Source organism: Eucalyptus grandis, chromosome 10 (genome assembly GCF_016545825.1).
Source record: "Eucalyptus grandis isolate ANBG69807.140 chromosome 10, ASM1654582v1, whole genome shotgun sequence".
Lineage (NCBI taxonomy): Eukaryota > Viridiplantae > Streptophyta > Magnoliopsida > Myrtales > Myrtaceae > Eucalyptus > Eucalyptus grandis.
In genome coordinates, this window is record NC_052621.1 from 10,261,434 (window position 1) to 10,287,039 (window position 25,606).

At 40.9% G+C, this 25,606-nt stretch overlaps 3 protein-coding genes across 8 annotated transcripts; all 3 read left to right on the forward strand.

Annotated features, from left to right (window-relative positions):
* The first annotated feature begins 377 nt into the window (after positions 1–377).
* Positions 378–5,048, forward strand: LOC104421651 (protein CNGC15b). 6 transcript variants are annotated; one of them, XM_010033674.3, is made up of 8 exons: positions 378–570; positions 1,096–1,205; positions 1,363–1,909; positions 1,994–2,206; positions 2,650–2,948; positions 3,348–3,465; positions 3,702–3,938; positions 4,067–5,048. In XM_010033674.3, exons 2-8 carry the CDS (start codon positions 1,189–1,191, stop codon positions 4,730–4,732), a joined length of 2,097 nt encoding a protein of 698 aa, XP_010031976.1. In that variant the 5' UTR covers positions 378–570; positions 1,096–1,188; the 3' UTR covers positions 4,733–5,048. The 6 variants fall into 6 exon arrangements, with proteins under 6 accessions (XP_010031976.1, XP_010031978.1, XP_010031977.1 ...); XM_010033676.3 differs by lacking the exon at positions 378–570 and adding an exon at positions 603–740; XM_010033675.3 differs by lacking the exon at positions 378–570 and adding an exon at positions 793–990.
* A 711-nt stretch (positions 5,049–5,759) lies between these two features.
* LOC104421650 (protein CNGC15b) lies at positions 5,760–9,376 on the forward strand. The gene is made up of 7 exons (XM_010033673.3): positions 5,760–5,937; positions 6,168–6,699; positions 6,781–6,993; positions 7,087–7,385; positions 7,684–7,801; positions 7,989–8,225; positions 8,371–9,376. The coding sequence occupies exons 1-7, from the start codon at positions 5,903–5,905 to the stop codon at positions 9,064–9,066; spliced, it is 2,130 nt and encodes a 709-aa protein (XP_010031975.2). The 5' UTR covers positions 5,760–5,902; the 3' UTR covers positions 9,067–9,376.
* An 8,449-nt stretch (positions 9,377–17,825) lies between these two features.
* Positions 17,826–20,778, forward strand: LOC104423509 (protein CNGC15c). Its single transcript, XM_039302798.1, is given in 6 exon segments — positions 17,826–18,149; positions 18,247–18,519; positions 18,522–18,823; positions 19,113–19,224; positions 19,316–19,552; positions 20,028–20,778. Coding segments are annotated over 6 exon segments (1,926 nt in total). The 3' UTR covers positions 20,706–20,778.
* The last annotated feature ends 4,828 nt before the right edge of the window (positions 20,779–25,606 follow it).

Consider the following 25,606-nt stretch of genomic DNA (forward strand, 5'->3'; position numbering starts at 1 on the left):
ACCAAGTCAAAAGAAATCCAATATTGCAGAGATAATGAAGGAGAGTCACGCCTAACCTTATTCGTTAGAGAGGACATTACACATATAGTTCAAATCACACTCAGTCCGAGATAAGCCCGGTTTCCAAGCACTCGTGACATCTGAATATGAACTGGGTGACCTTCATTATTGCCAAAGTCAACTCTTTGCTTTTTTTTCGACTCAGTTTTAACTGAGGAATGAAGCAACGTCTTATTATGATGCAATACGATTAAATGACATCAGGACCGACAGTTGACTTTAAATACACGTAATCTGGCCTGCTTCTATTAGCCATCCAGCCAATCCCAGCAGTCCCCAGAATGCACTGCAACTATCTAAAGTAATATTTTGCCAGACACACGATTGAACCAAAGCTTTGTTTTAACTTTTCTGCACTATTTTACCAGCCTACGGAAGGAAAGCAAACTTTTGATGCAATGAAGGTACAGGGAATTGCCACCAAGCGATCAACATGACTCAAGGCCTACTTCGTTTCAGCAAATTACAGATGCCAATAAGTACACACAATTATCGGACAAAAAGCTTTTAGTAAGTATTAAAAGGTCTAATGCTTGATTGCATTCTGCATGGCAACTTACCACATCGGGTGTAGTATTCTTCTGAAGTGAAAAAAGGAAAACATCAGCATCATCTGGCGCTAGATCCATAGGAGCACACGTCAAGATTATGATAACGGTTATGCAGATGCATCTTACTTGGTTAATTTCTATCATCTCTAGACTTTGATGCAAGAGCTGTAATCCTCTTTTCATTTTTTGATTCGGTACAAGAAACGGAAAATGAAAATAGCAGTTTTGCTCTTTCAGCTGGAACCACTCCTTTTGCTTTTGGCATGCAGTTGGAATCATTATATATTACATTAAACCATCATGGCCTGTCATTATTCCAGATTCTTGTACCTAGGGGAAAAAAAAGATAAAAAAAACCAAGAGAATTTCTCATGTTTGAGTGTGCTTTCTTTTTCATTTTTTCAATATCTTATCTGACGAAGCAAGGAAGCACAGAAATATTATCTTCATTACTGTCGTTCTTGAGATTATTTATTCTCTGCAGTTGGTGGAGGCCTCATTCTACCACGAACTGAATACAGATTCAGAGGAACGATTGGCAGAGGGTGCAAAAACGACCTGTGGCAGTAGAAATTCGATGTCCAAAATTGCAAGGTAAAGCTCTCTTTTCTTGAATTTCTGGGAAACTTTAGTGCTTTAGCTTTTCAAAAGATCTTATGACAAATGATAGTTCAATCATCTGTGACTGTGCGTGTGCGAAAAATCTGAATTGCATGTTTGGAGGCATCACTCTGATAGGCATAAAATACAGAGAAGGACATGAATTCGTTTCCATGGGACTGCCAACAGCGAAGCAAGACAGCCTGAGCAACCTAAATCCGAATGAGGACTCCCTGAGCCAAAACTTGGCCTTGTTTAGGAGTACCAGCCGGAAGGCTGGTAAATACTTGAAATCCAAAGTTCTGCGCAGAGTATTCTCTGAGGACTATGAGAAGGCGAAGAATAAGATTTTCGATCCAAGAGGTCTGACCATTCATCTGTGGAACAGAATCTTCTTGACGGCTTGCCTGATCAGTCTATTTGTGGACCCTCTTTTCTTTTATGTGCCATCGGTCGATGACAATTATCTGTGCTTTTATTATGCATATGGCCTCAAGATCCTCTTGACAGTCATAAGATCGATAGCAGATGTCTTTTACATTATTCAAGTCATTGTTCAGTTTAACACAGCTTTTGTTGCGCCCTCTTCCCGGGTGTTTGGAAGAGGAGAGCTTGTGATAGATTATAGAAAGATTGCGTCAAGATACTTGCGGAGCCACTTCTGGATTGATCTCTACGTGGCACTCCCTTTTCCTCAGGTGCCATCCTTTCGTTTAATTATAATTACAACAGTTAATTACCATGAAGCAATCACTGGAACTAATTGAAATCTGTCCTTTTAGATATTGATCTGGGCAATAATTCCTACCCTTCCCGGTTCGGCCACGACAAAAACGAAGAACCTGTTCCTATTGGTCATCTTCTTTCAGTACATACCAAGAATTTTTCTTATTCTTCCGCTTCGGTCGCAAATTAGTAATGCCGGTGGTGGATTAGCAAAGAAAGCATGGGAAGGGGTTGCGTTCAACCTGATGCTCTACCTGTTGGCCAGTCATGTAAGTGTAGCAAGGCCTTCTTTTTAGATTCAGTTTTCCCAAACAAGGAGTTAGACTTTTCCTATATGTCCAAAACAAGTTTTGGCGATGTTTTAACTTCATTGACAACAAGCAAATTTCACTGCTGTCTTTAATCCAAGAGAAGATACACTTAAACAGACAATTTCTTTGTATTTTGAGCTTGTCCATGGAGCAATTCAGATTTAACAAATAGGGACATACACGCTGTTTTGATCCATATAATCTGGCCACTTTTATATTTGTACTCGAGTGTCCATTAATAGGTCTGTGACATGCTTTTTTGATCCATTCTCTCCATCATTTCAGGAGATAAAGTTAGTCTTGTTCTGATCTTCTTTTGTTTATTGAAAAGGTTATGTAATCGGGGTCCTCGTTAGGCTGCATGAAAGAGCAATTTATTTGTTTCCATTGTACATTGATAGGTTACTGGAGCCTTCTGGTATCTTCTATCATTTGGGCGACAAATGTCTTGCTGGAGGATGGTCTGTGATCAAGAAAGTCCAGCATGCCAGTACAGTTTCTTTGAATGTCGCTACGCACAAGACCCTGGTAGGGTCACCTGGTATGGGTCAACCAATGTCACAACTCTGTGTAATGGAACCGATACTAGTAGCCCCATTCAATTTGGCATATATTTCAATGCTGTGACTAATTCCGTTGGAAGCTGCAAATTCTTCAGCAAGTACTTTTACAGTTTCTGGTGGGGTTTGAACAACTTGAGGTATTCTCAGTTCTACTTGTTTACTGGGCCTGCGGGAAAATTTGCCATTTTAGAATGGTTACTGGTCATTGCTTTAAGTTTGAACAATGAGTATTTATAATTCACTGGTCGATTAAAGCATACAGGAATGTCAACACTGTTAGAATGTTTTCTTGTACATCCAATAGGAACTTAGCAAGAACTGTTTGTTTTTTGTCTTGCAGCTACTGCGATTTTGAGATCCTGCATGTCTCTACTTCCTAAAAAATAAATCTTTAATCGAATGTAGTCATTTTTTTTTTCAATGACAGGAAGAAGTATGAAGGCATGATTTTGCAGAATTGTGAATTCACTAACTAGTATTGATGCTGAGTGCTTTCTGTCCATCACTGACAAGACTCTTCTGATCGATGTGTACAGCTGCATGGGGCAAAACCTTGAATTTACATCAAGCACTTATGTTGCAGAATTAATCTTCACAATCGTGGTTGCTATTATTGGACTTATTTTATTTACCCTGGTCGTCGGAAATATGCAAGTAAGCAATTCAAGCATCTTGAGTTTACTCAGATGGTGGTCTAGTTCGGGGATTCATTCTATGCCTTTCTTAATTCGATAATGTTGCTTTCCCTACTTTGTAAATATAGTTCAATAGTGGTAGCTTTTTGCGTGGTTTCTGAAGTGATCATTATTACTAAAAATTAGGTTTATCAGTTACATTTATGCACACATCCTGTCATGATGGTGAAATATTGTTTCACTTTTTACCGATAGCAATACCTTCAAACTACGAACAACCAGTTAGAGCAATGGAGGCTCAAGAGGACAGATACAGAGCAATGGATGCACCATAGACATATACCTCCCGAGCTGAGGGAGTCTATTCGGATGTACGACCAATACAAGTGGGTGGCAACTCGAGGTGTTGATGAAGAATGCCTTCTCAAGGACTTCCCGATGGACTTGCGCAGAAATATCAAGCGCCATCTTTGCTTTGATCTAGTTCGACGTGTAAGCTGTCTAATCACATATGCTTCTATGAATCGGTTGTTGCAGTATAGTTTTCATTTTGGAAGCAGCTAGTGATTTTCTTTCCCAGAGAGAACCGACTCTTCTTCATCTACATCTGGAATTAACAGGTGCCACTTTTCAATCAAATGGATGAGAGGACACTGGACGCAATATGTGAGAGGCTGAAGCCTGTTTTGTGCACAGGAAACATGTACTTAGTACGCGAAGGTGATCCAGTCCGAGAGATGTTCTTCCTGTTCCGAGGGCACCTTGACTCCTGGACAACCGACGGTGGACGCATGGGATTTTACAACTCAATTCGTCTAATCCCCGGTGACTTCTGTGGCGAAGAACTGCTAACATGGGCCCTTGACCCACGCCCAAGTATTGTGCTCCCCTCTTCCACCCGCACAGTAAAAGCTGTGAAAGAAGTGGAAGCATATTCTCTTGCTGCTGAGGACCTAAAGTTTGTTGCGTCGCAATTCAGAAGACTGCACAGCAGAGAACTGAGGCACAAGTTTAGGTTCTACTCACATCAGTGGCGTACGTGGGCTGCATGTCTTATTCAATGCTCATGGCGCCGTCATAAAATGTTGAAGGAGGAAGCTAAGCTAAGAGAGAGAGAAAATAGTATGAATGGTAAGTTGAGACCTTTAAGGTCGTTTTGGGACGTGTATGCGACAGAGCTGATAGAGAGTACCAGAAGGGATGAGAAAAAACAAGCAGGGTCAACTTCTGATTCTGTGAACACAATACAGAAACCAGTGGACCTCGCTTTTGCTGAGGAATATTAGGACTTGCTGATGGCAATCACAAAGCATCGAGGCCTTGCCCTTTTATGTAAATTATACAGCTTCACCATAGACCTGAGTAATGTAATCTACTTCAGCCGTACAAGGTATGGGCATCGATGTACAAGGAACAGATAGTTGCTATAAAGAACATTACTGAACCAGTGGTGTGGATGTCATCACGGTTTCAATATGAAAAAGAAAATGACATACGCAGAGGATCAGGATTGAAGACGTATACTTTTGTTTCAATTTGCACAACCCAGTAGTCATTCAGTAAGTTTTTAGCATTTTCGAAATTAAGAACATGGTTATGGAATTGGATGCTTGTTACCTCATCCATTTTCTTTCTATCTTATTACTGAGGTTCAGAAAAGGTTAGTCTTTTGCATTCTCTTCTGTTACAGAACCTACAAGCTCCGGCATATTCTTGACAACGTTAAAATCAAAAGAGAAAAAACGGAACATGGGAAATTGAATGTGTTTTTTTGTGAGCTCCTGAGGGATCTGTGTTCTTGCCAGACAAGAAAACAACTCATCAGGATTAGGATGGAGATATCTCGATCAACGAAATTTGACATCCTCATTTTTGTACCGACAAAGGGATGGTGTGTCAGCTCTCGTAAATTCATCAGTCGAAATTTCACTTAATCCCAGTAACCACAAAAAAGGAAAATTCCTAAACAACTACCAAAATCCTGAATCTCTCTCACCACCCAACCAGCCAACAACCACGAGTGAAAATCACCAGGGAAGAATCATAGTCGTGCACGTTTAACTTACCGGTTCAGCTCCTAAGACATCTGCGCTGTTGTGAGAGAGCTGACAGCTAGAGAATCCTTTTCTCTTGGGTCGCAGTTTTGACTCTGGAATTATTATATCGTCCCATATTACATTGACCCAAACGGCATTTATGGTTTCCGCAGTCTCGTACACTGAAAAAAGGGACAAAAGCAGGCAGGAGTTTCTTGACACCACCTCAATATCTTACTTTATCATGTCTGGAAAGCTGGCAACTATTTTTACTCTTGCACATGGAGCCGTCCCTTTTTGTTGGCTCTTTGAATTCAGACGGCTTGACTTGAGCCTGCATCACGCAAAGCATATCGTTCAGGCATTGTCCAAGTACGGGTTGAATCCTCGAGTCACGAGAACAATTTGCAAAGAATCTCAATGAGCTTTCGCAAGTCAAGGTCAGGATTTGTGAGGTGAGCTAGCTCTCGTTTCTTCAATCTCTGGGTGCAAGTCATTATTTTGCAACTGCTCAGGCAACTGGTGACAATTAATTGTTCAGTTCTTTTATGGTACTCTGCAAAATATAGTGATTCACATAGGAATTTGATGAACATGCATGCAATTCTCAGTTTCTTAGCAGTGAAACCTTTAGTCCAGGCATTACCCGTTTGATGATCATAACTTCAACGGAAATAAAATGCAGAGTAGGAGATGAATCCCTTCCTGTCAGACTCCCAACAGTTAAGCAAGGGAGGGTGAGCAGCCTAAATTCAAATGAGGATGCCACACATCGTAATTTAGGCTTGAAGAATACCGACAAATCTTTGAAATCCAAAGTTTTGTCCAATGTGTTCTCTGAGGACTACGACAAGGTGAAGAATAGGATTTTTGACCCGAGAGGTCAAGCCATTTGTAGATGGAACGAGGCTTTCTTGACAGCTTGCCTGGTCTGTCTATTTGTGGATCCTCTTTTCTTTTACGTGCTGTCGGTCGATGGCAACCATCTGTGCTTATACAACGGAATAGGACTCAAGATCCTCCTAACGATTGTCAGATCTGTGGTTGATGTCTTTTACATTGTTCAGATTATTGTTCGGTTTAATACAGCATTTGTTGCGCCCTCTTCCCGAGTGTTTGGGAGAGGTGAACTTGTGATAGACTCTACAAAGATTGCACTCAGATACTTGTGTGACCGCTGTTGCATTGACCTCTATGCAGCACTCCCTCTTCCCCAGGTACCGTCTACAGGTTAAGTGCAGCGATCAATCAATTATCGCAGAGAAATAGTCGGCACTGATTTACAATTTTCATTTCAGATGTTAATTTGGGCAATAATCCCAAACATCAGCGGTTCAACCACGACAAAAACAAAAAACGTGCTCCTGTTCATCATTATCTTGCAGTACCTGCTAAGACTTTTTCTCATTCTTCCCCTCCGGTTGGAAATTAGTAATGCCGGTGGTGGATTAGCAAAGAAAGCGTGGGCCCGTGCTGCATTTAACTTGATGCTCTACCTCTTGGCGAGCCATGTAAGTGTATAGAGAATTAATTTTTCCACTCGAGTTCCCAAATTTAAAATGAAATTATATGCTTATATAGCAATTCTCTTTTCACGTTGACAGGTTTCAGGAGCCTGTTGGTACGTCCTCTCTGTTGGGAGACTAGAATCTTGCTGGAGGATGGCCTGCAATCAGGAAAAACCATCTTGCCAGTACGACTTCTTTGACTGTCGCCGTGTCCAGGACCCTGCTAGGGTTTCCTGGTACGGGTCAACCAATGTAACAAGTTTGTGCAACGGAAGCAGTACCAATAGTCCCATTAAATTTGGCATTTATGCTGTTGCCGTGACTAATTCTCTTGCAAGCTGCAAATTCTTCAGCAAGTTCTTGTACTGCTTGTGGTGGGGTATAAACAACCTGAGGTATGCACTGGGTTGTTGACCCCATTTTCATTGCGTCTGCACCACGTCTATTGATACTCTACATTCGGGGAATGAGCAGTGTACATTCCCCAGAAGCATACAGGAATATCAATGCTGATGTGAAAATCATCTTTTGCCAGGAACCTTGCTGGACAACTTGACTTTTGTCCTATAGCTAGTGCATGTTTGAGACTAAACTGATGCGTGATTGATGTTTTCGTGCTTAATTTATGAACGAAATTAACATTAGCAATTTTTTTTTCAACTGACAAGGCTGTCTTCTGATCCACATGAACAGTTCCATAGGGCAGAACTTTGAATTTGTGGCAACCACTTACGTTGCGGAACTTATTTTTTGCATTGCGGTTGCAATTCTTGGGCTGCTTTTGCTCGCACTGCTCATTGGAAATATGCAAGTGAGCTCTGTTGTTCATTTTGCTGTACTTTGGGTGTTAATTTCATAGTTTGCTTAAATCAATAATGATGTCTACATCATCACTAGCAACAGATAATAGGGACTATGAGTGAGGAATCATCAGTAGTCTTTTGATCGCCCAACCCATGATCATGGTAAAACATAGTTTCATCACTTTCTATTGGTAGGAGTACCTTCAAGCAGCAAACAGCCGAATCGAGCAGTGGAGGCTCAAGAAGACAGATACAGAGCAATGGATGCATTACAGAAATCTGCCTCCACAGCTGAGACAATCTGTTCGGACATATTACCAATCTAAGCGGGTGGCAACTCAAGACATTGATGAAGAAGCTCTTCTCAGAGAGTTCCCAGTGGACTTGCACAGAAATGTCAAGGGCCATCTTTGCCTTGATCTAGTTCGACGTGTAAGCTGTGGAATCCGATTTGTTCTTTTTTTTCATTTTGGTTGTTTACATGTGATTTCTTTAAAGATGTGAAGTAAGTAGCAGGATTTTCTTCTGCGATGCATTGATTTTTATTCTTATTCACTTGTGTCCAAACTTATAACAGGTCCCGCTTTTCAATCAAATGGATGAAAGGATGCTAGATGCGATATGCGAGAGGCTAAAACCCGTTCTGTGCACTGGAAACATGTACTTAGTATGCGAAGGAGATCCGATTCAAGACATGTTCTTCATAATCCGGGGGCACCTTGATTCCTCAACAACCAATGGTGGCCGCACGGGGTTCTTCAACTCATGCCGTCTGGGGCCTGGGGACTTCTGCGGAGAGGAGCTGCTGACGTGGGCCCTGGACCCACGCCCAAGCATCGTCCTGCCCTCATCCACGCGGACTGTCAAGGCCTTGAAAGAAGTGGAAGCATTCTCTCTAGCTTCCGAGGACTTGAAGTTTGTGGCATCGCAGTTTAGGAGGCTGCACAGCAAAGAGCTGAGGCACAAGTTCAGGTTCTACTCGCACCAGTGGCGTACATGGGCCGCATGCTTTATCCAATCCGCATGGCGCCGTTATAGGAAGTTGAAGGAGGAGGCTGAGCTGAGAGAGGATAGTGATGGTCAGGCGGGCCAAATGAAGCGTTCAAGGTCATTTTGGGATGTGTACGCGAGGGAGCTGATAAAAAACACCAGGCGGGATGAGAAGAGACAAGCAGGGTCGGGTTCGGAAGCTGTGAACATGATAGAGAAGCCGGACGACCTCGATTTTGGGCAGGAAATTGAGATTGAGGACTTGATGACAGCGTCGAAATAAAAGCCACAGAATTTCGCATCAAGCTCTCTTGCAGTCCTGTCTATAAGCACGGAGCCAAGTAAAGCTTAACCATGTACGGTTACCTTAACAGATTGTTGTTGTTTGTTGCTGCAAAGGAACATTTCGAATATATTGGAATGGTTCAGCTATACCGGTTTCACTTCGCCACACAACCTTGTTATTCAGTATGCAGAAGAGTTCTTTTTCTAGTTAAAGGTAATCGACAACATGTATGCTTTCATGAGATTTTGAAGACGAATCTCTGAAGGTTATGATTTAATCATTCATTTCATTTAGTTTGTGGAGAACAGTGACAAGCAATGCAAATTATTTTTTTCCTTGGTATTTATGTATTCAACTTTTTCGTGGATGCACAATGTTGAATAAGCGGTCAAGAATCATCACCGCGAAAATCATGTGACCTCCTGTTTGTCATCCCCCTCACAAACACAGAATGATGCAACTTGTGTGAAAAAGAGCAAGATTACAGATGAATGCTATTGAAGAAGATGATTCCTTATTCTCTTCTGTATTATGGTGTATTCACCTCAAAAATACAGAGCACCTTTTCAATGGAGTATTCTCCTCTCTGTTCTCTCATAGACGGTTACAATGAATCAATGTTTGAAGAAGAAGTCGCTCTTTATCTATATACAACAGAAGCTTAATGAAAAAACCGAATGCTAGCTGTCAACGTAAAGACTTTAAACAGAAAAGAACTTATTTCACAAAGGCTAAGCTAACGAATTAACTGCCTCTCTTTTCCTTCTGGAAATTGTTCACGTGATATCTTTTCTTCACCGACTTATCTTCACCGTCTTATGTAGATACACAGCTGGCCTTATTTGACAGCATTACTGGTTACACAATTGCGAATTCTACTTCTTCCAAGCTTCTCCAATGACAGCCATAGACTTGTCTTCGATGCAGTCTAACTTCTCTGTTTCAAGCTTCCTCTCATTCCGAGCTTCAAAGAATGAATGTTCTTAACATCCCCCCTCAAATTGGGAGGGGATGAAAATCCCATGCCCAATTTGGTACGAAGATTAATATGAACAAAACGTGTCAAAGGTTTTGTAAAAATATCTCGCAAGTTGAAGATGGCTAGGAACATAACTAATACGGAGAGATCCTGAGGAGACTTTCTCCCGAACAAAATGGAAGTCTACCTCTATATGTTTGGTTCGGGCATGAAGAATTGGATTGGCTGTAAGAGATATAGCAGACTTATTGTCACAAAATAGGAGAGTAGGAGACGGAAGAGATATACCAATATCACGCAAAACAAAAGCAATCCAAGTAAGATCACCAAGTAGATGCAAGAGCTCGGTATTCGGCTTCTGTGGAAGAACGAGAAACAGTTGGTTGTTTCTTAGCTGACCAGGAAAGGAGATTTGATCCAAGATATGTACAGTAGCCAGTTGTGGATCGCCTGGTGTCAGCACACCCAGCCCAGTCAGCATCGAGAAGCCATAGAGAGCTGTGGAGCTACGTGAATGAAGAAAAAGACCAAGATGAGTAGTGCCTTTGACATAGCGAAGTACTCTTTTTAATCGATGAAGATCCGCAATTGTTGGATGCTGCAATTTTTGGCACAAGGTATTTGTTGCATAAGCAAGATCAGTCGAGTAATTGTTAAGTATTGAAGCCCTCCCACAAGGCTTCTATACTCAAGAGGGTTCGAGCAAAGTAGTATCATCTGTCATAGGAGTTACTCGAAGTGGAAGAGGAGTTGATACAGAGCTTACAGCTGGTCATATGAGCTCTTGTTAATAGATCAATGGCATATTTGGTTTGACAGAGAAATAGATCATAAGGAGAGCGTTTGACTTCAATGCCGAGAAAGTAGTGAAGATGGCCCAAATCTTTCATGTGAAAGTGACGGCTCGCAACTCAATCAAAGTGGTTAGTAACGAGCCGAGCTTCCCGTCGAACTATGTCATCAACATATAGTAGTAGTAGAACGTGTCTCAACCGAGTGAAGCACGAAGAGAGACGGGTCAGCGAGTTCTGGAAGAAACCATTCTCCGGAGAAAGTTGCTAAATTTGTCAAACCATGCTCGTGGTGCTTGACGAAGGCCATATAGGGATTTCTTAAGTAAACATACACAATGAGATTGTTGAGGATCAACAAAACCAGGGGCTGCTCCATGTAAACTGTTTCATTCAATGTACCATGGAGAAAAGCATTTTTAACATCTAGCTGGTGTATAGTCCACTTCTTCATTATTGCAACTTGAAAGGACTATCCGAATAGTGGCATGCTTGATGACTGGACTAAATGTTTCAGTAAAATCAACCCCTGCTTCTTGATGAAATCCCTTTGCAACTAAACGAGCTTTTAATCTTTCTAGACTGCCATTAGGTGTTAGTTTAGTTTTAAACACCCACTTACAGCCTATAACATGCATCCGTTTGTTCTAGGAACTAAGAGCCATGTCTCATTCTCATACAAGGCATCCATTTCCTCCTTCATGGCTTGATACCATCCTTTATCAGCTAAGGCTGTTTTGACCGATTTTGGTTCCAAAGGTACTTTATAGTCAGCCAAATATGCATATTTGGGGTTAGGTTTGATGATACCGTACTTCAATCGAGTTTGCATATAATGGACAGAGAAGTACCAAGAAGTGGCTGTTAAGTCTGGTTGAACTTGATTAAAGATAAGTTCTCCCCGACTCGGCAATTTGAGATAGAGCATCTTGTTGCTCGTAGCAATCGAGTCCGACCGTTCTTTGAGGAGAAGTTGATATATGTGGAACACCCTCATATTGTGATATATGAGTGCGATCGATTGTTACAGAAGGAGGTAGTTGAAATGCTGTTGTATGATTAGTGGAAGGGTTGTCCACTGAGGTTGTATTTGTGGAATCAAGAAGATTAACCACATCTCCCATTGATTATACAAAGTTGTGTACGATCATAGTCGATATTACCTTCCTTTTAAATGGAAAGAAGGTTTCATCAAAGACCACATGGCGACTAACATAAATTCGGCCATTAGTAGGTACAAGGCAACAATACCCCTTATGCCTTTCACTATAGCCTTAAAAAACACAAGTGAGAGATCTAGGGTCGAACTTGTGTTGAGCATAGGATCGAAGACACGGGTAACAAGCACACCCAAACACCTTGAGATGGTCATAGCTAGGCTGCTTATTAAAAAGTCCGGAATAAGGAGAAGCCATTTGTAATTTCGGTGTAGGAAGAATGTTGACAATATAGTTGGTCTGTTATGAAGGAATCTACCCAGCAATTTCAAAGGAACTCGAGAATGATACATCATGGCTAACCCCAACTCGACTATATGGCGATGTTTCCTCTCCGCAATTCCATTCGTTCGGTGTATGAGGGCAAGACAGGACTCGCTTTATGCCACAATTCGTAAATGACTTTGAAACCTTTTACTAGTAAACTCTCCTCCACCATCACAATGAAACATTTTGATTTGATGATCAAACTGTTTCTCGACTAGTTTCAAACATGACAAAGATGTCATAAAAGTCGACTTCAGCTTCATTGGATAGACCCAGGCAGAGCGAGAAAAAGTATCTACAAATATGACATAATACCGAAAGTTCTCGTGAAGATTTCACCGGTGAGGGACCCCGAGATGTCACAATGTATCTTTTCTAATGGTATAGTAGATGTAGAGTCCGATAATGGGAAAGGTAAGGCTGCACTTTTTGCAACTTGACAGCTGCCGCAAATGGATTCAGACTTTGTATTACAGAAATCAAGTCTTTATTCTGCAAATGCTTTACTATATTGAAGTTTGCGTGGGCCAATCTTTGATGCCACATCTCTGCTGTTATTGCTCTATGTCTTCGAGTAAAGTATGCTGCTGTAGTTTGAGGATCCACACAAAGTAAAGTCCTCTAAGTTTCCTTCCGAGCATCTCTGTCTTGTTGGTTTGGTTGTCCTTTATATAGACACCAATTTTATCAAAAATAAAAGAACAGGATAGTCATCCGTCGTTTGAAACAGAGAGAGGTTCTTTTGATTTCGGGCACAATCAAGACATCATTTAGGGGTAACGTGTTATTTTCTGTATTCAACCGAGTATTACCGGTATAAGTAATAGGTAAACAAGAGCCATTACCTATCATAACCGTGTCATTTCCAAAAAGATATCGAGTAGAGTTGAGAAGAATACCGGGATCAGCACTAATATGTCTTGTTGCTCTAGACGTGGATACCACTCACTTCCTCTTGGATCCTCTAGATGAACTGCGCCAAAGCGGTTGGAATTTCTTCAGCTGATATGAGTTATCGAAACGATACCAAGACCGAAGAGCATCGTGTCCTGGTCTTTTACAAATCGACATTCTAACCGGATGCTTTACATTGGTTTCTCATTTTGCACATGTTTCGTGGCATCAAGACTTGAGTCGGATAGGATTTAGTGTCTTGATACCTTTGTGAATAACTCGGCATATGGACGAAACCCCCGTCCGGACTAGAATAATCAATCCTCTCGCTTGAATTGTTGATCGCCGTTCGATTCAAATTGTTTGATCCGTAGTACTGATTTCTTCCCGAGTATCCATAACTCCGGCCTGCATTATTCATTGCACGGCTTCGACCAAAAAAGCGTCCTCCTCTGTTGCCACCTCTTTGACTTCCAAAACTTGAAGTCTGAAAACTGTATTCTCTTTCAGAATTTCCTTTCAGTTGTGTTTCAGAACTTCTTTGTCCCAAGTAAGCCAGATTAGGGTTAAATTGATTCATCGAATATGTCTTTAATCTTGTTTCAAATCGTTCAAGCTGTGCTATCACTTCATCATAGTCATTGGGGTTTCAAACGGTAGATAGTAGTTCTGAAATTCTCATACTCAGGCCCTAAACCCTCAAGAACACCAAACATTTTAGTTATCTCATCTATAGGTTTTCCAATCGCATTCAGCTGATCACAAATGGACTTATACTCCCTCAGATAAACAGAAAGCGCTCTATCTCGTTTTTGACATGCCGTAACTTTCCTCTTAGTTCAAACTCTCGAGCTACCGATTTCGAGTAAAACGATTAAGAAGGGTCTGCCATACCTCATAAGAAGTTTCTAAACCAATAATCAAGCTCAGAATATTCTCGATACAGCTCCACCGATCCAGGATGAAACTAACTGATCAGTCCTTGTCCAATCTGTATAACTGGGATTTATGACTTCTGTTTCACAATCTTCGCCTTCGGTGTTTAGGATTCGAGGAGGTGAAGATATTTCACCATTGATGAAACCGAAGAGTTCTTGACTTCGAAGGAACCTGTGAAACTGTGCTTGCCACAATAGGAAATTATCTTCAGCAAGTTTAATCGTGACAAAATTGGAGATGTTAACATGTATTGGAAATGGATACTTCGTGTCCTTCCCGCCATTGCTGCACTTTCAGAGATTTTTGATGACGAAATCGATTTTGTGACTCAAAACAGATTACTGTTGATCGAGATGATGATCTGTTCGTGATACCAGCAAGGTTCGGATCTTACCGGGAACGAAGAATCAAACGCAAGATTCTTGTGAGAACTTTCGAAAAGAAATCAGTACACGAAGATGATCAACAGCTACTTTGATCTCGCTGCGATCATTGAAATCCGGATGATCGATAACGCTTCTCGATACCATGTGAAAAAGAGCAAGATTACAGATGAATGCTATTGAAGAAGATGATTCCTTATTCTCTTCTATATTATGGTGTATTCACCTCAAAAATACAGAGCACCTTTTCAATGGAGTATTCTCCTCTCTGTTCTCTCATAGACGGTTACAATGAATCAATGTTTGAAGAAGAAGTCGCTCTTTATCTATATACAACAGAAGCTTAATGAAAAAACCGAATGCTAGCTGTCAACGTAAAGACTTTAAACAGAAAAGAACTTATTTCACAAAGGCTAAGCTAACAGAATTAACTGCCTCTTTTTCCTTCTGGAAATTGTTCACGTGATATCTTTTCTTCACCGACTTATCTTCACCGTCTTATGTAGATACACAGCTGGCCTTATTTGACAGCATTACTGGTTACACAATTGCGAATTCTACTTCTTCCAAGCTTCTCCAATGACAGCCATAGACTTGTCTTCAGTACAGTCTAACTTCTCTGTTTCAAGCTTCCTCTCTGTTCCGAGCTTCAAAGAATGAATGTTCTTAACAACTTGGTCATCCAGTTCTTGCTTTTTGTCATTTTCAAAAGAGATGTGCAAAATTTGAAATAGACACGCAAGACACCGGGGGGGGCTGATGCTTGGTTTTGGGACCAGATCTACATTCTCTGCTTTGGAGTTTTTCTTGTTGATGGCGACAAAAGCCCTCATTCAAGCTGAAATGGAGAAATGTTGGAGAAGCTTCTGGGGTTGTGCCCCTCAGTCAAACATATCCAACCTCTCTTTGTTGAACTTGGGGCTGCTATTTGCTTAATGCTCACCCCAGCAAAGTCAATTCTACTTGGTCTCTATGACTGCCGTGTACACAATTTGATTCTTCGCAACCCAAAAGGAAAAGAAAGAAAGAGAGTCATTATGTTTACCATGGACTCATTCAAATTCTTTTTCCTACTACTTTTGGTTGTCTCTATTTGATGAAAATCTGAAGAGACTGTTAATTCCTATTACAGGCTAAGTTTTAACCTTGTTTGTTTTTATTTTGGTTACAAAATACCCATAAAAAAAAAGTTACCCAAGGAGTAAAAGGTAAGAATGTTGGCAACACCATAAGTGAAATAGGAATAAATCTAGGTGTATTGAGTTTCAATAAAACTTCCTGCATCATTTAAGATTTCTATTTTGGGAATCATTTGTAACATACCTTGCTTTATCTTTACCCTTAAAATTGTCTTAGCCTTCAAAGATACTCTTGCAACAATGAGGGTGGGTTAGAGATGGCCCTTCTCAAATTGATTAAAACTCTCATGATCTTCGATATGGGTTTTTTAATCGCCGGTCGATCATTCACTTATTTAAAATCAACCTTCAATTTTTGTGTCCACCTCTAAGTTTAACTAAGTCACGTTTGTTAAAAGGTGATGGTGACTTTTGCAATTCGGTGAATCACGCTAAATTTAAACTTTCGTGCGCACGTGGCACGTGTACGAATTATGGTTTCTATGAAATAATAAAACAAGAATAGCTTAATAGTGGGGTATAGTTTTGGAGAGAGCTTGTCCCTGAACCTCCTCAAAAAGTCTTTGCTAATTGCACAAACGTCAGTTGATAATAGAAAAGAAGATGGAAGAACCAAGACGGAGGCTAAGATGTTCCTGTGGCGGTCGTTCTCTTCTTGTTCGGACATATTCTACGATGGCTTGATCTTGTTTCTTTCTCCAAATAGTTTATTCCCGAATGCTAATTCTCTGGGCATGTCAAATTTGGCAGTCTGTACATGTCACTGTCCATGCATCTTCGGTTTTGACTGCAAGTTTTCTTCATCATTATTCGTCTTGAACTGGTCCGAGCTCGCTTGGGCTCTTCTTTAGACACGCTCGTCATCTTCTAGGCGTCAAGAACTCCAAAACTAGTCCAAAGAGAGAGATTCGTGACCTGTTCGTTGCTGTAAAGCCAAAGAGCTTGAGACTTTGGCTTCTTATATGCATAAGAACTAACGTTTTGCTTTGAGTTCTTCGCTCTGTTAGTCGTTTCATCTCGTTGGTAATGAACATACTGCATATACAAGACAGAGAAGGGCGATAATTGTATATGTGAGTGTGATTTTCTCCGAACTTGCTTTACTCTTGTTCTTTTTCCTAAATTCACTTGGTCAAAGCAAATGGCTTCATTACAAAAGTTCAAAGCTTAATCTGGACTGGCATCTTTAAGAGGGAACACAGGAAACATTATCTCTCTTTTTAGCAGGGCCTGACAAATACAGATCTTATGCTTCTATATTATTGGGATTCTAGATTAACAAGTGTTGGTTAATTGGATTGTTTTGGTCATTCAGATTATTGATTTGTTTATTCATGACTGACTTTCTTCACACTGAAAATGCAAATTCTTTTCATGAGAAGATGATCTCTGGATGCATGCCATGTCCTTTTCATTTTGCCCAATTCTTGTTTGCTCGAGTTTGTGCTCGAACTCTTGTCTAGAAGGATTTTTCGTGTGCTTTGATATGGCCTAGAATGTTAAAAGTCCCAGAAGTTCATGTCTGAGTTGAAGTCTCGCTGTTCCATTTCTTCATTTGATTCTCAGTGAAGAAAGGTCAAATGCTCATTTCATATTTGCAGAGTATAAACTTTGCTCAGCAAGCACTGATACAAAAGGGGTTATTCAGAATGTCATTGTGTTTCTTGTATTTTCCGTTGCAGATCAAACCCCTCAATTGAGTTGAGAACAAGGAAACTGGTTGGAATGGGTTTACATAATCCAAGATCGATAAGGTCTGTCAATCCATAGGTGGTGAATTTTCTTCTTAAGTCTAAAAATTTCGTGTTTCCGTGCAATTTTTATCCAATCACAAACTGTATCTTTGTCATCTCACTGATATGTATTACTTCAATCACTCTTGAAACTTAACTATTGTCGTCTCATGAACTGGCAGAGTTCGGGATGAAGTTGAATTGTCAGAGCTTCCAACTATAAGCGAAGATGGATCCATTAGGCTTCTTACACAACAATGCGAGGAAGCAAACATATGAACCAAGTTTCATGGAGAGAGATGACAAGGTGTCACAGAAATACCCTCCCTCCTTGAGAGCGAAAATTCTCTGCAGAGTCTTCTCCGAGGATTATGAGAGAGGGAAAAGAAAATTCTGGATCCTCGTGGGAAGACGATGCAGCGGTGGAACAGAGTTTTCTTGGTGGCGTGCTTAGTTTCACTGTTTGTCGATCCTCTGTTCTTTTACTTGCAAGTAGTGTGGGAGGAACAGTGCATAAACATTGGAGTGCCCCTTGAAGTCATCCTGACCGCCGTCCGGTCACTGGTTGACGTCTTTTACTTGATTCAGATTTACATTCGGTTCCGTACGGCTTATGTGGCGCCTTCTTCCCGTGTTTTCGGGAGAGGAGAACTTGTAATTGATCCTTCAAAGATTGCGCAAAGGTACCTAAGGAGAGGTTTTTGGATTGACTTCATCGCCGCGCTCCCACTTCCTCAGGTATGTCACGCTATCCTCTTTTCCACAAGTTTGAAATGCCAAGCCAACTGTGGTTGATTCTCTTCAATAAGTGACATGATTTTTCCTCTGTATACAGGTGTTGATATGGGTGATCATCCCAAATCTTAAGGGTTCAACAATCACCAATACAAAAAATGTGCTTCGCTTCATTATTATTTTCCAGTACCTCCCGAGACTCTTTCTCATCGTTCCTCTGTCGTCACAAATTGTGAGGGCCACAGGTGTTGTCACAGAACAAGCTTGGGCTGGAGCTGCGTATAATCTGATTCTTTACATGCTCGCGAGCCATGTGAGTCCTTAACAAACTAATTCTTGGGATGAAACATTATCTTTCACTAAGTTTGTTCAGCTTCTTAATAGGTTTTGGGAGCCTGCTGGTACCTCCTGTCCATCGAACGACAAGAAGCATGTTGGAAATCCGTGTGCAAAAGAGAGAAGTCATCTTGCAATTATCAATTCTTTGATTGTCACAAAGTCGATGATCCTACCAGGAATGCCTGGTTTCAGTCAAGCAACGTCACAGAATTATGCAGACCAAGTAGTGGGTATTACAACTTTGGGATATACGGTGATGCACAGACGCATGCTTTGAGTGCTTTGCCATTTTTGAAGAAGTACTTTTACTGCCTCTGGTGGGGCTTGAAGAACCTGAGGTATCCCCCGGTATTTTCTTTTGCTCGTTACAAGGTTGGCTTTAGAAGCTAAATGCTTATTCACTAGACCTTGTTAACCCATCTCTAAGACATATGAACAATGACTTTTGTGGAGAGAACCAGGAAAAGCCATTGTTATCTACCTTAAGATCTTGAATTCCAGGTAGAGTCAAAAAGACTCTCCGTCAGATTCGCAGCCACATGTCGCCAATTGTTAACCATATTTCTTGGATCAAATTAAGCTGGTCCTGCGCTGTCTATTAAGCCTTTTTATCTCTGGAATGTGCAGTTCCTTGGGGCAAAACTTGTCGACGAGCACATACATTGGAGAAATCTTATTTGCCATCATTATTGCCACTCTTGGCTTGGTGCTCTTCGCACAGCTCATTGGCAATATGCAAGTATGTATTCCATTTCACTATCGCTGCTGCAAGTTTTTACATGAATACTACATAAGTGGTGATTGATCTGTGAGTGGTGATTATCTGGCAGAGATACCTCCAATCGACAACAGTCCGGTTGGAGGAATGGAGGGTAAAGAGGAATGACACCGAAAGATGGATGCACCACAGGCAACTGCCGCCAGAGCTGAGGCAGTCTATTAGGAAATACGATCAGTACAAGTGGGTCGCCACTAGGGGAGTTGACGAAGAAGTTATCCTGAGAGGCCTTCCTATGGATCTGCGGAGAGACATCAAGCGACACCTCTGCCTCGATCTAGTCCGACGTGTAAGTTCTCCTTTTTTCTTTGTCGCTGACATTTGTGACACTACTGATCTTTTAGTCTAGTGATAGCATGTAAATACAGAATTGAGTTTTTCCACTGATCAGACCAATCAAGTAAGATTAACTTAGAGAGTTTCAATCATGATTTGGTTATTGACATCAATCTTGGAATTGCTATACCTGTGGTAAGACCTGCCACAAAAAAATTGTCTTGAATATGTTCGAGAACCGCATCACTTGCTGAGCGCGGGAAAACCGCAGTACCAAACTCAATCACATTTGAGCTGCAACTTACCTATCTTGTCCTCCAGTGGTTCATAAAGCAAGCAACCGCTTTATCAGCCTCAAGACATCCTACAGGAAGATATTAGATTAGCAAAGATTAATGATTCTATAGTATATAATTCGAACAAGCGAGGTTTTCGTTGCAATTGATGGTTGTTTGGTTATACTTATTTTTCTTTTTTGGCACATGCAGGTACATCTGTTTGATCAGATGGATGAAAGGACACTCGATGCGATTTGTGAAAGGCTCAAACCCGCCTTGTGCACTAAAGGAACGTTCTTAGTTCGTGAAGGTGACCCAGTCAATGAGATGCTCTTCATCATCCGAGGCCACCTCGACTCTTACACTACCAATGGGGGCCGCACTGGGTTCTTCAACTCGTGCCGCATCGGTCCAGGAGATTTCTGTGGTGAAGAACTGCTCACATGGACCCTGGACCCAAGCCCCAGCATTATCTTACCATCATCGACCCGCTCAGTCAAAACCCTCTCCGAAGTGGAGGCTTTTGCGCTAAGGGCAGATGACTTGAAATTTGTGGCGTCGCAGTTCCGGAGACTTCACAGCAAGCAACTTAGGCACAAGTTTAGGTTCTACTCACACCATTGGCGAACATGGGCCGCATGCTTCGTACAAGCGGCGTGGAGGCGATTCAAGCGGCGCAAAGAAATCATCGAGCTCAGGGCTAGAGAAAGTTCCATTGTTTTTTCCGAAGTCCGGACTCTGTCTTCTAAGCCCAGACGGGGCGCGTATGACACAGAAATGGGCTCTAGCTCTAGAAGGAGCTTTCATAAGCACTCGGGATCGGGTTCTAGCATCGTCAGTACGTTGCAGAAGCCGGCAGAGCCAGACTTTTCAGTCGACGTGGGTTGAATTGTTAACTGATCTTTATGTGGCTCAATTCGGAACTCGCATGACGGAGTATGTATAAATTTTTTTTTTAGCCTATTCTTTGTTTCTTTGGTTCGATGAGATCAGAATCCGATGTTTAATTTTTTATCCAGTCTCGTTCTTGAAATCTTGAGTGTAGATTGAGGACATTGACTTTGTAACAGTTTTGAACAGTCAAAGCATCATACAGTAAATTAGATTGATCAGTTGCAGATCAGTCAGTTGATTAGAGAAATTAGTCATTTCGAGTTGCTGATTCAGTTCTGACAGACAGCCCCATGGCTTCCCTTGCCATTTTGTTGGATTGAAAAGATTGGAGTATCCTTCAATGGCAAATGCATTGGCTCATCTAAGGACAGACAAAGATAGATGAACTTGATATAGGATTCTGTCTCCTATTTTGTGTGGTTCAATGTTTCTGCGCGACGAAAATCTTCTTGAAAAAGATCCTACCCCCGTCGACCGACGTACCTTCGGTTAGAACTCATTTTCATTTCGAAATTGTTAAAGAGCCTGACCAATTAAGCCCTTAAGAAAAGTTTGGTACATGTAAACAAAGGCCATGACAAACTCTGTTTACAAGCATCGAAACGAATGGATGTATGAAGTTAAAGAACAAATAATAAGTCGCCTAAGCAAATAACCATGGCCCGGCCCTAACAATGCAGCCATTTGCTGTGAAAGTTTAGTATAATGGTTGTGTAGGACTAACTAGGAAGACTTCCCTTCCCATCCTAGGGCAGTTGATTTGTATATATGCATCAAATTTAGGCCACGTCAATTTGTATATTATTCAATGTTATAAGATAAGAACACCATAAATGCCATAACTTTTATACGGGTCTCATTTGAAGGATGTAAACTTTTTTCGCTTACTTGTGTGTCACATTTTCAAAAATCTTTCACTTGAATACCAATGACGATTTATCTCATCGGAAAATTCGATATTTTTCGTTGGCAAAATGAAATCGGCAAAGGAAAAGTTAAACAACGTTTTTAAAGATTTATTTGCAAAACCCTAACCCTAATTCAATTTAAGAAAACTGGGGCAAAAGTTTGTCCAAGTTGCAAAAGTTGGTGAAGAACCCTAACTCTACTTCCAACCTGAAATTGAGGTTCCTAGAGCAAGAGAGGGAGAGGGAAAGGGAGAGGGGCATCAGTTGGTGAAGGATCCTTATTCAAAAAGAGATTCCCTTGCACGTTCTTTCTTAGGAGTCATCATCGTCACTTCTTTATTCCGTCTACCAACGGATTTTGGGCTATCAGAGGAAGCGCAAGGACCAAGGAGAGCAACAATGGACGACGGAGGAGGAGCGGCGTCGAAGTCGTCGGACTACGCTTCCAAAGCCAAAGCAAGTAAAATAGAGCGAGAGACAGAGATAGAGGGAGAGGAAAAGGCTTTGAAATTTCATTTTTATGGAGTCTACGATTTCCAAAGAGGAAAAAGTGAAAGAGTTAGTTTTTCTATAAAAAAAAACGCCATGAATTTTTTAGCTCTAACCATATAGAACGAAAAATTTTCCGACATGAAACTTCAATTTCATCTAAAAAGTCAGGTCAAATTCAAAAATATGATTTAAAAAGCCATGTACGATGAATAATTATTGAATAGAAACTCAAGTGAACGATTTATATCAATATGGCACTAAAGTGAATAAAAAAAAAAAAAGTTACAACACCCAAGTAAGTGATATACAAAATTTATGTCACTTCTAATATTTTTATCTCTAATATTACAACATTTATTAAACATACTAAAATCTTAATTTATGTTAAGATAATTCAATCAACATCGAATCTCATAAAGCGTTGATTCGCATAAAAATCAATGGCTCTCGATCATTAGGAGCTCACCGTCATTTGTGTTGGCTCTAAATATTATATTTTATGTAATCCTTGGAAAACCCTTCATCTAGCCTGCCTCCTAAGCCCAGATTCTGCGTAGACTTTTGACCTTGTCCTTGTCTCGGATTTTACATCAGCCATTACGCAACAAGACAGTCAAAGCTTTTGAATTCAACTCATGGCGAATCTCTTTCCCTCATCTTTGGATTTCTGCTTCTTTAACGCCATTGATTTCGAGCATTGCTTCCCCCAAAGAGATTGAGTTTGCGGGCTTCAAGATCTTATCAGCTTTCCTGTTAAGAGTGCTAGGGTAAGATGACAAATTGGACCCATTCTAGAGTATTATAGGCCTTTAGCATATACAATCACTTATGGCACACCAATAGAACTATGGTGATAGTTTCGTACACCTACTGATGAACTAAATAATTATGATTCAAATTGAACAATATGAAATGAGTAAGGTTCTTATGACAGCATCAAAGGGACAATTTCGTTGATCGCCCATCCTCACCTTTTCTCATTTGTATCTTGAGAAAAGGCTTTTAGTAAAGACAGTCTTCTGATACTCAACAGGGTCCACCCATCCTCATCTCAATCATGTTTCCAAATGAATTCCCCCACTAGGCAAGCAGCTTTGTTTGGTAGGAGCTCAGTCATCAAGTGAGGTCCCACTTTGACCATCAGCCTGGTTTTGCTCCTTTTGAAAATCGAAGTCAGGTACCAAAGGAAGTTTTAAAAAAAAAAAAATCTGTGTTCCCATTATCATGAAAGCAGCAACTGACTTGACTTTCTAACTGAATTATAAGGTCATTAAGACATAATTTCTATTATATAAACCCAAAACCGTCCTTCAGCGGAAGTATAAGTTGTCGTGTCTTCTGGCAATTTCTTGCTCTCTTCCCTACTCAGTTCAAATCAGTAAAGGGGCTTTTCCTTCTTTATTCCCCCCATTGAATATGACAATCGGACTGACTATTATTAAATAATAATCTTTCGTGGACTAAATCATCCTGTTCCTCGCAATCATGCACTTGACAACCCAATCTAACATGATTAGCCTAATGAAATTGTCTTTCTGGCAAGATAACTTGGTCAGGGCTCTCAAACTTGACCACTCATTTGCCCATTCTGAGCCGTTCCTCATTGCTAGGAAAGAATTTGGTCAAGGGCGTTAGCCCATTATGATGACCAGGAAAGTTTTAGCGGGAGAAGACTCGGATCTTGATCATAGCCACGTTAGCTCAAGCGAACTTTCGCTTGATGCAATCATTTGTTCAAGATGGTCAAAAGGCACGAATGAGTTACATTTTCTTGCGCGCATGAATGAAGGCATATATGCACCTTTTGCAATTCGTGGGGATAATTAAGCGGGATGGGTTCGGCTTGTGCACCTCGAGCGATTTTAATGTACTCTCGATTTACATTAGCCCGCTAGCCGTTAGATCACGTGAAGTTCCTCTTCAGCTCTCTTCCGCTCTAGTACATGCTGCACCTCGGTCAAAGTCCTCACCACTCCCTCATGCATCCAAATCTAAACCATTCCTCTTCCAGCTATACCATAAGCTTTTCCATCCCCTATAAAGCATGCTGCCTCCATCCATGGAGTAGTAGGTAGTAAATCAACTTCCTACAGTGGGTCATGTGACAAGAACGTCCGGAATCCAAAACCCACTCATGGCCCGATGAACTCACGGTGATCGCTTACATCCACTCAGCATCATCGGAACTATTACCTGCTGTGGAAGTCACACTGCTCTCTACAGACTCCATTTCAACACCTCTTCCCTTGTTCTTCAAACAGTCTATCATGCGGTGCCCCTAACATCCGTAGTTCCGTAACTTCCGACGACTCTTCACATATAACGTCCCCTCTACCCCCACTCAAGCAGTGAAAGTTCCGTCAAACACGTCTAGGTGTGCCTTAGAGAACATACTCTCAAGAATTGTTGATATTTCTAGGTTACTTATATATCTAAATATTGTGTCAAAAGATATTTCAAGAAGGGTGTAGAAATATTTAGGAAGATAATTTCTCAAGGATTATCTAGAGAGAGATAGTAATATCTAGATATTTTAGGAGGTAGAACCACCTCCTTAGCCCTATAAGTAGGCAATTGCGACCATTAAAGTAAATGGGGTGTGAGAGGCTTGACTATGATAACTAAGGGTGTGAGAGAGTGCTTGTCAACTATGTGTATGTGCGTAAGTTCTCCTAACCGATATTGTAAAAGACTGCCTCTAGTAATAAGAATGTGTTTTCGTTAAGTGAGCCTTGTGTATCTTCCTCAGTAATTGGTATGAAAGTTGTGCATCTAAGTTCATCACGCCTAAAATTAAAACATACTCATCAGTAAATTTCTCCAACTCGAACTTTATAGAGCCATTGGGAAATTGCAGATAGATATTTCTAGAACAATCGGTATCAACAACTCAAAGTTCTGCTACCAATTTGTTAGGCGAAAAGGTGGAATCGTGAAACCAACGTAAGAAATCAAATAGGAAATAAACGCATAAATAATCTTAACATATAGGATTAGCTAATTTGGCTAGGCATGCCTACTTCATAGGGTGAGATTAATGGAATGTTTCACTAAATCAACAAGAGGAGATTATAATTACTCGGCACAACTCTCAAACGTCACTCAGTCCATAATTTCAAAAGTATGTCTCCGTGTGTCCGCTTAAAGTGGACACAACATATGAAGTCTTCTGAACAAAATCCGGTCAAGTTCAGACGTTTGACCATAGCTTGATTGGACATTCGAAGTGTACACCGCCATGTCCATGGTTACACGTTCAGCCATTTCGGCGGATCGTCTCACCTTGCCTCTGGGCATCCAAAATCCATGATTCAGACCCACGACAGCCTCATCGCAATTCGCCACTTATTCTAGCCATCCGCCACTTGACTTAGGACATCCGAAATATCCCCTCGCGCACTTTAAACTATATCACTTGGTTTGGATGTCCTCAAATTCCAATCCGAGTCGATTGCAAACCAAATCAAATCTAAACTTTGAGCTGTATATCAAGAA

Excerpts from the sequence above, each read along its gene's own strand:
- LOC104421651 (XM_018863321.2), top strand. The coding sequence starts at position 1,268 with ATGACAAATGATAGTTCAATCATCTGTGACTGTGCGTGTGCGAAAAAT. Across the intron at positions 1,910-1,993 it reads TGGCACTCCCTTTTCCTCAG|ATATTGATCTGGGCAATAAT; the intron begins GTGCCATCCTTT and ends CTGTCCTTTTAG. Across the intron at positions 2,207-2,649 it reads TCTACCTGTTGGCCAGTCAT|GTTACTGGAGCCTTCTGGTA; the intron begins GTAAGTGTAGCA and ends GTACATTGATAG.
- LOC104421650 (XM_010033673.3), top strand. The coding sequence starts at position 5,903 with ATGAGCTTTCGCAAGTCAAGGTCAGGATTTGTGAG. Across the intron at positions 7,386-7,683 it reads TGGGGTATAAACAACCTGAG|TTCCATAGGGCAGAACTTTG; the intron begins GTATGCACTGGG and ends CCACATGAACAG. Across the intron at positions 7,802-7,988 it reads TGCTCATTGGAAATATGCAA|GAGTACCTTCAAGCAGCAAA; the intron begins GTGAGCTCTGTT and ends TTCTATTGGTAG.